A 17,201-nucleotide genomic window follows, 5' to 3' on the forward strand; every position below is an offset into this window, starting at 1 on the left:
TTCCCCCAACCTGTCCAAGTCACCCTGCATTCTAATAGCATCCTCCTCACAGTTCACACTGCCACCAGCTTTGTGTCATCTGCAAATTTGCTAATGTTACTTTGAATCCCTTCATCCAAATCATTGATGTATATTGTAAATAGCTGCGCTCCCAGCACCGAGCCTTGCGGTACTCCACTAATCACTGCCTGCTATTCTGAAAGGGACCCGTTAATCCCTACTCTTTGTGTCCTGTCTGCCAACCACTTCTCTATCCATGTCAGCACTCTACCCCCCAATACCATGTGCCCTAATTTTGCCCACTAATCTCCTATGTGGGACCTTATCAAATGCTTTCTGAAAGTCCAGGTACACTACATCCACTGGCTCTCCCTTGTCCATTTTCCTAGTTACGTTTTCAAAAAATCCCAGAATATTAGTCAAACATTGACTACTTTCACTACTGTCCAATGAATATGTGTCACTTTTCAAACATACCTAACAGTCATCTTACATTGGGCATTAGATTTTACTTTTACATGTAAATAAGGGACCAGGTATTTATTTTGGCTTCCATGCAGCGTGGTTTGTGGTTATTCAGCAGCTGTCAACAAAATACGTTAGTTTATTATAATTGTAAAAATATGACTGTGGGACCAAAATGACCAGGAGTGCTTTGCCAACTCTGCAGTATTCATGCTCGCACTGCGGTTTCTTCCATGGGTTTCGTCCATTGGTGTCAAGGACACACCACGTGTATTGTGAGCAGAATGGGTCGGCTGCATGTGAATGTGCGACAGGAACTGGCACATGCGCCAAATGATAGTGAAGCCTAGTATTAGTCTGGTTAATATGCAATTAATTGTTGTACCATTTAAATTACAATTAAAACACAAAGCACTTGTGCTATAACACCAGGATAAGTGCTCAACTAAGAAAACCAAGCCCAAAGCCAAAGTACTATCTAAACTGAATACACCAACTTATGCTAAGGACAATAACTATCTCCATATGCAATAAACTGCTAACTTCATGTTAACAAGCTCATTTAAAAAAAAACTGATCCAAATAGATCCACAGTCGGAAAGATGCAAATGTAGACATTTTGGTATTGATGTTATAACCATATAACAATTACAGCACGGAAACAGGCCATCTCGGCCCTACAAGTCCGTGCCAAACAATTATTTTCCCCTAGTCCCATCTACCTGCACTCAGACCATAACCCTCCATTCCTTTCCCATCCATATACCTATCCAATTTATTTTTAAATGATAAAATCGAACCTGCCTCCACCACTTCCACTGGAAGCTCATTCCACACAGCTGCCACTCTCTGAGTAAAGAAGTTCCCCCTCATGTTACCCCTAAACTTCTGTCCCTTAATTCTGAAGTCATGTCCTCTTGTTTGAATCTTCCCTACTCTCAATGGGAAAAGCTTGTCCATGTTATCTTATTATTGTCACTGGTACCAAGATAATCATACCAGGCATGGGCACAATCAACCATATGCAAGTACAGTAGATATTGCCTGGAGGAAAACTCTGCTGAATATAGTGGTACAGCTACAGAGAAATTGTCGATTTAAATAAATGTTGAAGGGCTTCAACGAGGTTGATTGGGAAATCAGGACTGCATCTTAGCTTGCGAGAGGACTGTTCAATAGTCTGATAACAGCAGGGAAGAAACTGTTTGTGAATCCACCGGTACATTTGGAAATCGGTCTAACCAAACACAAATACCAAATGTAGAGCGAAGAGAAAGATATATAGTGTAGAATATAGTTTCCAGCAATGTAGTGTATCAGTTCCAGAAGGAAAGTCCAATGCCTGCAATGAGGTAGGTTGCAAAATAGAGCTTGTATGGAAGAAGCTTATGGAAGGAGAACTCAATGCTTGAATGTTAATGTATGAAGGTTAAATCATTTAATTAATGCCAGTGTATCTGCACCTTACAAATCACCAAGTAGGTTGTGGGAACACCGCCACCTGCAGGTTTGTCTTCAAATCACATGCAATACTATTCTGACTTAAAATAGTTTGCAGGTACACAAAATTGCTGGGGAAACTCAGCGGGTGCAGCAGCATCTATGGAGCGAAGGAAATAGGTGACGTTTCGGGCCGAAACCCTTCTTCAGACAAAATAGTTTGCTGTTGTTTAACCATGTTACAGGAAAGATGTTGTCAAGCTGGAAAGGGTGCAGAGAAGATTTACAAGGATGATTGCCAGAACTAGAGGGTCTGAGCTATAGGGAGAGGTTGAGTAGGCAGGGACTCTATTCGCTGGAGCGCAGGAGGATGAGGGGTGATCTTATATAGGTGTATAAAATCATGAGGGGAATAGATCGGGTAGTTGCACAGAGTCTCTTGCCTAGAGTAGGTGAGGACCAGAGGACATAGGTTTAAGGTAAAGGAGAAAAGATTTAATAGGAATCTGGATTTGATAGGTTTTATAGGAGTCTGAGGTGTATGGAACAAACTGCCAGAGGAGGTAGTTGAGGCTGGGATTATCCCAATGTTTAAGAACCAGTTAGACAGGTACATGGATAGGACAGGTTTGGAGGGATATTGATCAAACACAAGCAGGTGGGACTAATGTAGCTGGGACATGTTGGCCGGTGTGGGCAAGTTGGGCCGAAGAGCCTGTTTCCATACTGTAGCACTCTATGACTATATTGTCATGGGTTCTAAAGTCTGTCCAATCGCACTGTGGGTGTACCTTCATCAGAGAGAATGTGGTTGGTCCATGACACATTGTTGATGATAATTACACCTTGAAACTTGAAACTCTCGACCATTTCTACTTCAGCAAATTGGGGCATGTGCTCTACCATGTTTCCTGAAGTTGCTAACTAGCTCCGTCATCTTGCTGACAATGAGGGAGAGATTGTTATCTTGACACCATAATATTACGCTCTCTGTATTGCATCTCATTATTATGTGAGATCAGGCCCACAATGGGTGGTGTCATCTACAGTTCATAAAAACAGCTACCCATCACTTTTGCAAAGACACGTGGAGATTGATATTAAATGGTGCAGCAATGCCAGGATCTTGAAAAAGGAATAAAAAAGCATTGGCAATGGTGAAAAGTAGGATTCTCATGCCGAGCCTTAAAGCATCCATATGTTGACTTTATAAATGGTAATTTCATGCTACTGGAGACCACGTCTCTTCAATCGGTCTAGAATAAGCTGATTTTTGTAGGAGTTCACCTGTGAACCATGGACCATAGATGGATTGCAACATTTATATTAATACCTAGTTCTCCTATATTGGGATATTACTAATAGATGTAACTTGTTTTTTTAGGATACAGCAGGCACTCTAGATTTTAAACCTGGAGAGCAATATAAATACATAACTATAAATATCACCGACGATTCTGTTCCTGAACTACCCAGCAGCTTTAAAGTGGTGCTATCAAACTCTGAGAAAGGTGAGGACCAAGAGGAACTTTACTGATTCACAAAGAACTTCTTTCTTAAAGAAAATAACGGTATTTAAATGGCAAACAAAAGATTTTAAAGCAACTTGCACATTATAACTGCACTGATTTTTGCTTTAGCTTAATAGGATACATTTCCGCTTGGTGAGTTTCTAGTCTGTTGTGCCTTGTTTATTTTTGTCTGTGCAATAAATAGCACCTTGCCACGTCACTTTTGTACAATCAAAATTATTTTGGGAAGCTTTCATTTGTCTGAAATCAGAAGCAGTTGGCTGCATGTGGCACATTTGAAATCTTTGAGGTTTGTTAAGCTTATCACATTTATCACTTTGAGGCATGCTCCACTAAATCTATGCCAGCTAATGCAAAAAACTGTGATGCATGCAACTTCTTGTTATTGGGGAAACTCCCTGGGTTAGTTGAGTTGTATATAGGCCATGATTATTCATTGTCTTGTTGTAAAAGAAAACTGCTTTACCTTTCAAAAAAACCTACTGGCTGAACACTGATCAATGTCATTTGTATGTTTTCTCACGCACTTTGTCTGTTTTTGTTTTTGTGTGTATGTGAATGTACTGTGTGTTTCTTTCTGAAGTGGCTGAACTGCCTGGCGTAGGTACCAGCGGTAGTGGTGATGGTGAGGTGGAGTTTGTTCTTCCAGCTTTCCACATGCATGGTAAGAACCTTCTGTCTATCATGTCATTGTTTTTGTCTGTTTACTTCTGCTGTTTACAATTAGCTTCTGATGAGGTGAATGGTGCATGGACCTGATGTCCTCTCTTATCTTTTACATAAATATCCATCTCTTGTGTCAATGTTCAATTCACTAGATATTTTATTTATTTTGCAAATCTAAGTTCCAAAATGTATTTATTAATCATATTTATATTTCCTTTAGGACTTTTTTAAATTGACAACGTTATTGGATAAGCAGAATTATTTTGTTTAATATTTATGAATGATGTTTGCTTCATGATGAAAAATAAATACATTTGGGGACAATTGTAGTAAAAGCAATATTTCCAAAAATTAAAACCAATCAACAAGGTGTTATTTAATAAAGGACTTCCAGGAAGAGTCAATGTGACTGAAAGATACAAGTAGCAATTCAGAGGAGGGAATATAAAAATATGATTTTTATTTTTTGCTTGAAAAGGAATTTGAGGGGAGAAAGTCATGTTTGGAAAATAACTAATGCTGGAAATCTGAAATAAAAGCGAGCTGTGTTACAAATGTCCCTGAGAATTTGTCCCTGGGAATTTTCTGTAACATGAGTAGTTCACAAATCAGAAATACAACCATGAACATAGTTCCCACATGGCTGCAGAGGTGGTTTATCCCGGAGGAATAGGTCTAGAACAGCATTTGAAATCTCTTTTGCCATTCTTAATAATAAAGCAAATGATAACAAACCATTTTACTGCAGGTGAGATTGCAAATGCTAATTAAGGTTTTTAAAAGGATTTAATTAGGCAAAATTCCATCCGGTGTCAAGAACAGTCACCTGCATCCCCACAGCAGTCAGCAAGTCCATCCATCCAGTCTCCCAAATGCTCATCCATACAAAGAAATATAGAAACATAGAAAATAGGTGCAGGAGTAGGCCATTTGGCCCTTCAAGCCAGCACCGCCATTCAATATCAGCTATTCATGGCTGATCATCCAAAATCAGTACCCCATTCCTGCCTTCTCCTCATATCCCTTGATTCCGTTAACCCACAGAGCTATATCTAACTTTCTCTTGAATACATCCTAACATATGGGCTGTACACCAGTTGGGCATTCGCAGACTGGTGAGGACCTCACCCAGGTCTGAACATTAACCACATTCGGTTTAAGGAAAATAAAAAGAAGTTCTGAATAAATCCAAGTGAAAGGCAGGGATGGGATACTGAGTTGGATGATCAGCCATGATCATATTGAATGGCGGTGCAGGCTCGAAGGGCCGAATGGCCTACTCCTGCACCTATTTTCTATGTTTCTATGTTTCTATGATGAATAATCAATACAATGAACAATGACGAGACGAGGAACTAGTGGCCCATGTGGAAATGTGCTGAAAAAGTGGGATTAACTACAGCATTTCCTGCAGCATTTAAAAAACGTATTAAAAAGATTGGGAATCAGTTGTTGAATATTGCTAGTCATTTGCCTTGTCGTCTGTCTGGAAGTGTGATGGATCTAAGGAAAACTTATGAAGATATTGGAAATATTACAAATAGAAAGAGTTTCTGAGAAGGCAGGTGGAAGCAGTCTTTTCAGGAAACAGAATCCAGGTTTTCTGAAAACAACTTTGTCAGATTTTAGGGCCATATTTTGTGTTGGCATGTGTAGTCAATCTCCAATAATCCGACTACTCAGAAATCCCAATGATTAATAATAATAATAATAATGGATGGGATTTATATAGCGCCTTTCTAATACTCAAGGCGCTTTACATCGCATTATTCATTCACTCCTCAGTCACACTCGGTGGTGGTAAGCTACTTCTGTAGCCACAGCTGCCCTGGGGCAGACTGACGGAAGCGTGGCTGCCAATCTGTGCCTACGGCCCCTCCGACCACCACCAATCACTCACACACATTCACACACATTCACACACAGGCAAAGGTGGGTGAAGTGTCTTGCCCAAGGACACAACGACAGTATGCACTCCGGTTGCCAGCCGAACACTTAGCCCATTGTGCCATCTGTCGTCCCGACAAAGCATCCCGATTAAGCATCTGGTTTACCTAATAACACTCCCAGTACACCCTCTGAGTCACCAGAGCCCCGGTTCCCACACTTTTTAAACTGATCAGGATTATTTTTCCCCCTGCTTGAATGAAGCTTGGAATATGTGAATATCATATGTGAACATGAATATCTCCAGTAATGACTGGTACTGTAAAGCCAACAAAAAAAACGGTGACACAGCATTAAAGCTGTAAATCATTTAATCACCCATGTTTTGGGTTACTCCTATGCTTTTTTGGTCATAGTAATTTTTGTGTCAGCTCTTCAATTTAGCATCTTCACAAGTTCACAAATGATAAGCGTAGAATTAGGTCATTCAGCTCAAGTTTACTCCGCCATGCAATCATGGCTGATCTCTGTCTCCTAATCCCATTTCTTGCCTTCTCCCCAGAAGCCTTGATACCCTTTCTAATCAAGAACTTGTCTATCTCTGCCTTAAAAATGTCCACTGACTTAATAATAATGATGGATGGGATTTATATAGCGCCTTTCTAATACTCAAGGCGCTTTACATCGCATTATTCATTCACTCCTCAGTCACACTCGGTGGTGGTAAGCTACTTCTGTAGCCACAGCTGCCCTGGGGCAGACTGACGGAAGCGTGGCGGCCAATCTGCGCCTACGGCCCCTCCGACCACCACCAATCACTCACACACATTCACACACAGGCAAAGGTGGGTGAAGTGTCTTGCCCAAGATCACAACGACAGTATGCACTCCAAGCAGGGATTCGAACCGGCTACCTTCCGGTTGCCAGCCGAACACTTAGCCCATTGTGCCATCTGCCGTCCCCACAATCTGGCCTCCACAACCCTCTGTGGCAATGAGTTCCACAGATTAACTGCCCTCTGACTAAAGAAGTTCCTCCTCACCTCCTTTCTAAAAGAGCGCCCTTTAATTCTGAGTTTAAAGCTTGTGGTATACTTTTAGATTAACATTTATATTCCGGCAGATTTCATCACAAAGCCTTAATGACATTAACAGGACTTTGTGGGATCCTCACATTATCAGTGATAGTGTTAAATAACAGAATATTTAACAAAACATTATAATAATACAAAGTATCTATCCATAAAGACCACTAATCTTCCAAAAGCAGTACAATCCATGCTAACACTAATTTATTGAACAAACTGCCTTCCTGGAAATATTTGCAGTTAATCTTGGCTCCAAATAAAGATACCTAAAGAAGTCCGAGGAAAATAAAACTTGATTAAAACCTTTCAAAATTTACTGTATTATTTTTCTGTTAATGATAAAAAATATTTTGCCCTAAAAAGTTTCTAATCGAAAAGATTTATACTCAAGAAGCATCAAACTAATGACTTCTCGACCACTGATTTCCTGACAAACCTTTTCTGAGAGCAATTTAGATTAACCTTGCTGGTGTGAAATTGGGATTACACACCGATAATATTGATTGTCAGAATTTCTTCCCAAAGGAATCATTTTAATTTTGAAGTTGTCTGCTAGCTTTGTGAAATAATTTCATATGTGATATTGTTGTTGTCTTCATTTTCAGATACTTTTGTATTGATTAAGATTCAATGGTAGTCATTTTAATTTATAAATAATCTGGGTCTCTGGATTGATTTATCTTTGGGAAGGGAATTTCAAAAGATCATAATGCTCCTTAAATACGGGCGTATCTACTTTGAGCTCTTCTCGAGTCTAATTAAGACTTGCTGGACAACATTTCTGGAGCAGGTCAGCTCCCATCATGATTATGAGAATTATTTAAAAAGTTAGTCTTATGTATTCTTAAAATGCAAGTTATTTTATAAAATCAATGTATCTTTGTTTCTGCAATTGAGGTGAAATCAGTTAGCAATGAAACAATTATAACCTCCTGTTTCAAATATTTTGATCTCCAGCTAGCCTTGGGATAGCATCTGAAATCATCATTACCATTGATGTCTCTGATGATGCCTATGGAGTGTTCCAATTCAGCAGTGACTCTTTACAGGCAAAGGGTACAGAACCTGAAGGGGGTCATGACGTTGTATTATTACAGGTCAGTATTTATCTTGCCAATAGGTTAATGTCTTATCTGGGATGCAAATTGTGACAAATTGTGACTGTCATATGCTGGGCTTGTATACTTTGGAATTTAGAAGGATAAGAGGGGATCTTATTGAAACATATAAGATTATTAAGGGTTTGGACACACTAGAGGCAGGAAACGTGTTCCTGTTGTTGGGGGAGTCCAGAACCAGGGGACACCGTTTTATGAATGAAGGGTAAGCCATTTAGAATGGAGATGAAGAAACACTTTTTCCACACAGAGAGTTGTGAGTCCGTGGAATTCCCTGCCTCAGAGGGCGGTGGAGGCCAGTTCTCTGGATACTTTCAAGAGAGAGTGAGATAGGGCTCTTAAAGGAATATTCTGCTTGCTTCACTGTCGGGGGATATGGGGAGAAGGCAGGAATGGGGTACTGATTGTGGATCAGCCATGATCACATTGAATGGTGGTGCTGGCTCGAAGGGCCGAATGACGTACTCCTGCCTATTGAAACACATTGTCTATTGAAACATATTACAATGATTTCAGTGCTTAGTTTGTATTGGTAAATATATTAAAAAAAACATAAATTGTAGATTAATTTAAGTCTTTCACAACATTTTAAAATGAGGAATGCACCTTATGATTTGACTTAATTTGTTGTTGAATTTTTAGGTATCCCGTGCTGGTGGTGCTCTTTCCCAAGTTACTTTATTTTGGGATGTGGTCTCTGACCCTAACAATAATTTGGTCGATATCCATGGCAACATCACATTTGAAACGGGGCAAACACTGGCCGACATAGTGCTGCAGGTGGCTTCAGATGATGTGCCGGAATTGGACGAAGAGCTTCTGATGTACATTAGTAATGTTTCCAAAGGACGACTGGGGACTCTAGTAAATGCCACCGTGACAGTTCTGGCTGACGATGATCCTTATGGGGTGTTCACCTTTTCGGTAAGAAGCCGACCGATTCGAGTTGAGGAGGAGGACCAGAACGTGACGCTGACGGTGGAGAGACACGGTGGATTCTTCGGTATTGCCGCGGTCACATACGCAACTGTCGAGGACACAAGATCAACTGATCTGCCATCCTTCATTGATCGAGCAATGGATGAAAATGATTACCGTGCCATATCTGGGTCAATAATCTTTGAAGCCAATCAAATGGAAGCTAACATAACTATCCCCATTCTGGATGATGGAGAACCTGAAAGGGCCGAGTCTGTGTTTGTCCAGTTACGTGATGTAGTGTTGCTGAAAGGGAAGCAAGACAGACCAAGTGAGTAATCCAAAATGGTGATCAGAAGTTGGTCTATTTGGTTGTGTTACTCAAGCCATTGAGAGTTAATATCTATATTACTAAAAGTCTGTTCTTGACCAGTTTTGGCCTTCTGTGCTGCGATTTCCGAGAGAACGCCGCCACCTACGGCCGTCATTTTTGGCCACCTTGCTCAGAGCCCCCCTCCGCCGCATGTGTGCCGAGGATTTTTCCCGTCGATTAAAAATGACAGAGATATTAATGTTTTTACAAAATTCCCCATTCTCTCTGCTGCCCCCGCTGGCGGCAGGGGGGAGGGACTATAAAACCAGGAAGTGGTGTGCCACACCGTCTCTTCAAGATGGAGGAAGGCAGAGGGTCACGTTTCTCTGAGCTGTGAATAACACTGAACACATGTCTAGAAACATAGAACATAGAAACATAGAAATTAGGTGCAGGAGTAGGCCATTCGGCCCTTCGAGCCTGCACCGCCATTCAATATGATCATGGCTGATCATCCAACTCAGCATCCTGTACCTGCCTTCTCTCCATACCCCCTGATCCCTTTAGCCACAAGGGCCACATCTAACTCCCTCTTAAATATAGCCAATGAACTGGCCTCAACTACCTTCTGTGGCAGAGAATTCCAGAGATTCACCACTCTGTGGGAAAAATGTTTTTCTCATCTCGGTCCTAAAAGATTTCCCCCTTATTCTTAAACTGTGATCCCTTGTTCTGGACTTCCCCAACATCGGGAACAATCTTCCTGCATCTAGCCTGTCCAACCCCACCTGCCCCTGTTGTTCCACTGCACCAGCCAGGGCGACTGATACTTGTATCACCTGGCCTACATTTGTGAACCATCCATGCAGAATCCATCCTGCTTGCTTCACCGTTAGTCTTCCTGCAGTAGAATATCACAGCTTGAGCCTGATACACAACACATGAATATCCCTCCCCACACCAGGCAGAGTAGAGCGAGCAGAGCAGAGCCAAGAATCTTACTGTGATTATATCTGCACCAGGTAATAATGTAGCACATTGCAGCATTCATTAAGATGGATATCTAAATCAAGCAAGAGTGTCCTTTGGAAACAGTTTGGATTTGGAATCAGAGTGCATAGCAAGTTGCCACTGGGAATTTAATTTCCATTCCCCAGTGATGAGTTTCTTTAAATTATTATTAAAGTCTATCACATAAATGAAAGTTCACAAGTTATAGGAGTAGAATTAGGCCATTCGGTCCATCGAGTCTACTCCACCATTCAATCTTGGCTGATCTCTGCCTCCTGATCCCATTTTCCTGCTTTTGCACTATAACCCTTGACACCCGTTCTAATCAAGACCTTTGTCTATCTCTGCCTTAAAAATATCCACTGACTTGGCCTCCACAGCCCCCTGTGGCAATGAGTTCCACAGATGAATTACCATCTGACTAAAAAATGTTTCTCCTCCCCTCCTTACTAAACGAGCGCCCTTTAATTCTGACGCTATGACCTCTGGTCCTAGACTTTCCAACCATTGGAACCATCTTTTCCACATCCACTCTATCTATGCCTTTCATTATTATGTAAGTTTCAATGAAGTTCCCCCTCAACCTTCTAAACTCCAGCGAGCAGAGGCCCAGTGCTGACAAACACTCATCATATGCTAACCCACTCATTCCTGGAATCATTCTTGTAAACGTCTTCTGGACCTTCTCCAGAGCCAGCACATCCTTCCTCAGATATGGTGCCCAGTCCACTTGATATAAATGCTAGCATTGAATTTGCCTTCCTTACTACCAATTCTACTTGCAAGTTAACTCTTTGGGAGTGAGTACTGCACCAGCACTCTCAAGTCTCTTTGCACTTCCGATTTCTGGATTATCTCTCCATTTAGAAAATAATCTACGCCTTTATTCTTATTACCAAAATGATTGACTCCGCACTTTGCTACACTGAATTTTCTCTGCCCACTTTCCTAACTTGTCCGAGTCCTTCTGCAGAGTCCTTGCTTGCTCCACACAGCCTGCCATTCCACCTATCGTAGCATCATCTGTAAACTTGGCCACAAAGCCTTCAGTCCCCTTTCCAAATCATTAATATACAGTGAGGTTACAGTGAGAAAAATCTTAAAGTTTGTTTTTATAACTGTGTGGTCTAAGTGGCTAGGAGAGAAGATCCAGGTCTTCCCAAGTGACTTAATGCTGGATTCCCAATAAACCTCCATTAGACAAAATATTCGATAGCAGGGTGTTAAGTAAGTCCTTAACATTTATGGGGGCACCAGCTGCTGTAACAAATGACAAAAGTCAGAAGCTAGTCTGACTTCTTCCTGTAAGAATGAACTAAATCAACAGCATCTTCTGGATAGACACAAAATGCTGGAGTAACTCAGCGGGACAGGCAGCATCTCTGGAGAGAAGGAACGGGTGATGTTTCGGGTCAAGGCCCTTCTTCAGACTGGTTAGGGATAAGGGAAACGAGAGATATAGACGATGATGTGGAGAGATAAAGAACAATGAATGAAAGATATGCAAAAAAGTAAAGATGATAAATGAAACAGGCCATTGTAAGCTGCTTGTAGGGTGAACATGAGAAGCTAGTGTAACTTTTGTGGGGGAGGGATAGAGAGAGAGGGAATGCTGGAGCTACCTGAAGTTAGAGAAATCAATATTCATACCACTGATCTATATGCTGCCCAAGTGAAATATGAGATGCTGCTCCTCCAATTTGCATTTAGCCTCACTCTGACAGTGGAGGAGGCCTAGGACAAAAAGGTCTGTGAGGGAATGGGAAGAAGAATTAAAGTGTGCAGCAACCAGGAGATCAGGAAGGTTCAGGCGGACTGAGTGAAGGGGTTCAGCGAAACGATCGCCCAGTCTACATTTGGTCTCGCCAGTGTATGAGTCCACATCTTGAACAACGAATACAGTAGATGAACCTCTGCCTAACTTGAAAGGACTGTTGGGGTTACAGTAGATGAGGTTGGAGAAGGTGCAAGTGAACCTCTGCCTAACCTGAAAGGACAGTCAACTCTGCTTGTTTTGGCAAGCTGATACAAATAAGCTCGAATATAAAAGACATTCATTCATTGAAAGACTATATAGACACAAGGAGCTGCAGATACTGGTTTACAAAACAAAATTGATGCAAAATGCTGGAATAACTCAGCGGGTCAGGCAGTATCTGTGGAGAAAATGGATATGCAATGTTTTGGATTGGGGCCTTTCTTTGTGGTAGTGGGGAGAAAGCTGGAAGATAGGTAGAGGGAGGACAAAGCCTGGCTTTTGATTGCAGATTGTTGTACAAGGGCCAGAGATGAAGAGACAAAGACACGAGGATTGTGTAACTCAGTGGGTCAGGCAGCATCTTTGGAGAATATGGAGAGGTGGTGTTTTGGGTCGGGATCCTCCTTTAGACTTGGTTGCAAATTGTGAAGCCAGAGAAGGAATATAGGGGGGAAAGGGAAAGGTGGGTGCGGATTAATTGGGGCACAGGAAAGGAAGTCGGTGGGCTTGGAGAAAGACAGGGGGTGGCTTTGTTTGTATGTTAGTCACCTAAAATTGGAGAATTCAAAATTCATATCATTAGGTTGCAAGCTACTCAAGTGGCATATGAGGTGCTGTTCCTCCAATTTGCAGGTAGCTTCACCCTGACAATGGAGGACAGGAAATGTCAATGTGGTAAGGGGGGTTAAAATGGTTAGCAACCAGGAGATCCAGTAGGCCTTGGTTGACAGAGCGCAAATGTTCAGCAAAATGGTCACCTTGTCTACACGGGCTCGCTGATGTATAGGAGACCATATCAGGAAAAGCGTTTATTGCAATGTAGCAAATTATGTCTACCAAGCACCCATTATTAATGATTCCATCAGAGGTCTTTTCCGGGATGGTGACTGCAGTCACAACAGATGAATCGCAGTGTGGGCTAAATAGTTTGCAATGCCCATTTACAAATACATTTACAAGTAGGATGCATTAAATAAATTGTTCATTACAATCATCCCTCCTCTATGAAATTGATTGCATGCAGTACCTTTCTGATACTCGTTCAAAGGTAATTGGTTACATTCATGTGTAATTTTACTCAGTAAGTAGCTTTCCTATTATGATGTACAACAAAACCAATGATAACCAAGTTTACTCAATGAGTAGGCGGAATTTTGGTTTCTAGGTATTGGGTTGATGTCCAAGGAGTTAGATAGAGCTCTAGGGGCTAGTGGAATCAAGGGATATGGGGAGAAGGCAGGCACGGGTTATTGATTGGGGACGATCAGCCATGATCACAATGAATGGCGGTGCTGGCTCGAAGTGGCCTTCTCCTGCACCTATTTTCTATGTTTCTATAAATCCTTGTCTCATCGTGTGTCTATAAGTCAGGGAGTGACCTGTTGATATACAACAATCCAGACCATCAGTATGTAAAAGCAATGATAACATTGACTGTGTTGTGCAACTAGGCATGAGGAAAGAATACATCATTCAAGAGAGTCAAGAGTGTTTTATTGTCATATGTCCCAGATAGAACAATAAATTTCTTACTCGCCTCAATGATTATCGACCAGTGCCGCTAATGTCATCAAGTTTACCCATTTATTGATAGGAATTGTGCCAGTAGATGCACAGAGTCTCTTGCCCAGAGAATATGAATTGAGGACCAGAGGGCATAGATTTAAGGTGAAGGGGAGAAGATTTAATAGGAATCTGAGGGGTAACCTTTTCACACAAAGGGTGGTGGGTGTATGGAACAAGCTGCCAGAGGAAGTAGTTGAGGCAGGGACTATCCAAACATTTAAAAAACAGTTAGACGGGTACATGTTTGGAGGGATGTGGACCAAACACAGGCAGGTAGGACTAGTATAGCTGGGACATGTTGGCCGGTGTGGGCAAGTTTGGCTGAAGGGCTATCACTATATAACTCCATGATTGGAAATTAGATGTTAATTTAATTTTAATAAACATTATTCTGTTTCCTATTTTTTCCCATGGACTCTATACCGTGCCCCACATTGGACGCTCCATCCAATTTATTAGTTGCTGGATCTCCACGCCTTGGATCAAAGAACGACATCATCGCCCAAGTGATAATCAATGCCAACGACGATGCATTTGGAACCCTGCAGCTCTCCACTTCTGCCGTACGGGTTTATGAAAATTACGTTGGACCAATAATCAATGTCACAAGGACTGGAGGCATATTTGCGGATGTTTCTGTCAAATTTCAAGCTTTGTCAATGACAGCAAGAGCTGGTAGGACATATGAATGCTTATTACTGTTACACATGGAGTCATGTCTTAATGTTCTGTCGTATGTTAATTAGCATTTTTATACCTGAATGCAGGGCTTGAAATTAACAGTTGCCCGGTTGCCAATGGCCACCTAAAGTCCCTCCGGGCAACCTAAAAGCTGTGTCATTTTGCCCGGCTTGATACTGCATATACTGGTTTATACCGAAGATAGACACAAAAAACTGGTGTAACTCAGCGGGTCAGGCTTAAAAGGAAAAAGGGTCAGCGACAGCAGCTCCACCTCCTCCTCCTCCTGCACCTCGCCCGCCCCCTGCGTGCCACTCCGCCAACGGTGATAACCCCTTTCAAAACAAACCCGCACGCCAAGGCCGGGAGGAGGGAGGGAGGAAGAAAGGGGTAGGCACCCTTCCACCGTCTGAAGCACCCGCACCTTCCTGTTCGCTGGCGGAGGAGGGGAGGCGGTGGTGAGGAGATCCCAACTGCCTCCCCCTTTGGCGGCGGCACTTGGTGGTGGACAGGGACGGCCAAGGCAGTGGGGCGAAGATGACGGTGTTATCTGAAGAGCGCTGACCTTCCTTCCCCCCCCACCTCCTCTGCCCCTTCCCCTCTCTCTTTCTCTTGTACGCCCCCCTCCATCCCCCTTATCCTGGGACCCCTCCTCTCCATCCCGCACTGATCCCCATTCCCGCATCTATTCAGTCCTCTCTGCCATCCCCTGTGCTCCCCTCCCCATCTACCCCCCCCCCCCATCTATTCATCCTGCACTGATCTCCCTATTCACCTCGCATTGATTCTCCTCCTACCCCCCATCCACCCTACACTGTTCCCCCAATTCATCCTGTAATGACCCCCCTTCCCATCCATCCTGCACTGCTCACCATTCATCCTGTACTGATCCGCCCATTCAGCCTGCACTGATCCCCCCCCCCATCCATCCCGTACTGATCCCCCCCCCCCCATTCAACCCCCACTGACATCCCCCGCACTCTCCCCTCACAATTTTACCTACTCCAACCAACAAACACTAATTCCTCCACCTCAATCCATCCATCCCGCACCGATTGCCTCCTGAACTCCCCCCTCCCCCCTCCCCCCTCCCCCATCTATCTATCCTGCACTGATTCACCCCCTCCACCCCCCCCCCCCCCCCCCCGACCTTATTGTGCTGGAAATGTCTTCAGAGCGAACATTGACTATGTTTGATAACGGAATGCAATCAAATGTGTTTTAATTCCCAATGTTATTATTTGTTTAGTCCATAATGATGGATTAATTAAATTGTGAACACGTGAAACATTAAAACCGCAGTGTTCGATTGTCAGTTCTACCGTTGACATGTTATTACAGAATTCATTTTAACGGCAAATCAATGCTCTTAATATGGAGTATCAATACTGTGGTTATTTAATGAGCAACATTCACAACTATACGTTGGATTTATACAGGTTTTACTTCTACAGTCAGTCATATACATCACAAATTTTGTCAGGAGATATTTCAGTTGAAATTTTAACGTTAATTCTGAAATGGGGATGATGGAAACAGCGTTTATCAATAATTTTTTTTAAATTTGGTGCTTACAATCTGGGTATCTTCATTGCTATTCACGACACGTACATCTAATCTGAATGTCCGGTAATGTGGCGTTTTGACACCTTTAAACATATTGCCAAAAGTACATTTGCTGCAGTTATGTCTTTTGGCCAACTCTTGTCAGTTAGTGTAATGTTTAACCTGTCAGATGGGTATAGTCGGTTTTAACAGCTATTATCATAAAATGCCTTTAGAAAATTCCTTGCAACCAGTATATTTTGTTGTGGATAAATGATGTGGGAAGCGAGAGTGTTTATGTACCAATAGCAATAACGTCAGGATTGCACTCCAGCTGATGAGAGGACTGTTCAGTTATTTTTACAGGCGGGACACCTCTTAATATTATCAGTGTAGTCCTCTCACTTGATTAACTAGATTTTCCAGAAAAGCATGTTGCTTTCCATTGAATGCCACTACTCTTGTCAAGGTGTCTGTGCGTTAGCAGACCTAATGAAAATATCAATAGACAATATGTGCAGTAGGCCATTTGGCCCTTCGAGCCATTCAATGTGATCATGGCTGATCATCCCCAATCAGTACCCCGTTCCTGCCTTCTCCCCATATCCCCTGACTCCGCTATCTTTGAGAGCCCTATCTAGCTCTCTCTTGAAAGTACCCAGGGAACCTGCCTCCACCGCCCTCTTAGGCAGAGAATTCCACAGACTCTCAACTCTCTGCGTGAAAAAGGGTTTCCTCATCTCCGTTCCAAATGGCTTACCCCTTATTCATAAACTGTGGCCCCTGGTTTTGGACTCGCCCAACATCGGGAACATGTTTCCTGCCTCGAGCGTGTCCAAACCCTTAACAATGTTTCAATGAGATGTCCTCTCATCCTTCTAAACTCCAGAGTGTACAAGCCCAGCTGCTCCTTTCTCTCAGCATATGACAGTCCCGCCATCCCAGGAATTAGCCTTGTAAACCTACGCTGCACTCCCTCAATAGCAAGAATGT

The 17,201-nt window shown here is 42.5% G+C and overlaps 1 protein-coding gene across 1 annotated transcript in view; it reads left to right on the forward strand.

Moving 5' to 3' along the window:
• Positions 1-17,201, forward strand: part of adgrv1 (adhesion G protein-coupled receptor V1) — a 486,575-nt gene that overhangs the window by 91,147 nt on the left and 378,227 nt on the right. The window contains exons 25-29 of the mRNA XM_033017268.1: positions 3,290-3,416; positions 4,021-4,101; positions 8,036-8,175; positions 8,839-9,445; positions 14,442-14,657. Of these exons, the coding sequence (XP_032873159.1) occupies positions 3,290-3,416; positions 4,021-4,101; positions 8,036-8,175; positions 8,839-9,445; positions 14,442-14,657 (1,171 nt within the window). The remainder of the gene's footprint in view (positions 1-3,289; positions 3,417-4,020; positions 4,102-8,035; positions 8,176-8,838; positions 9,446-14,441; positions 14,658-17,201) is intronic.

Source organism: Amblyraja radiata, chromosome 3 (genome assembly GCF_010909765.2).
Source record: "Amblyraja radiata isolate CabotCenter1 chromosome 3, sAmbRad1.1.pri, whole genome shotgun sequence".
In the NCBI taxonomy this organism is placed as follows: Eukaryota; Metazoa; Chordata; class Chondrichthyes; order Rajiformes; family Rajidae; genus Amblyraja; species Amblyraja radiata.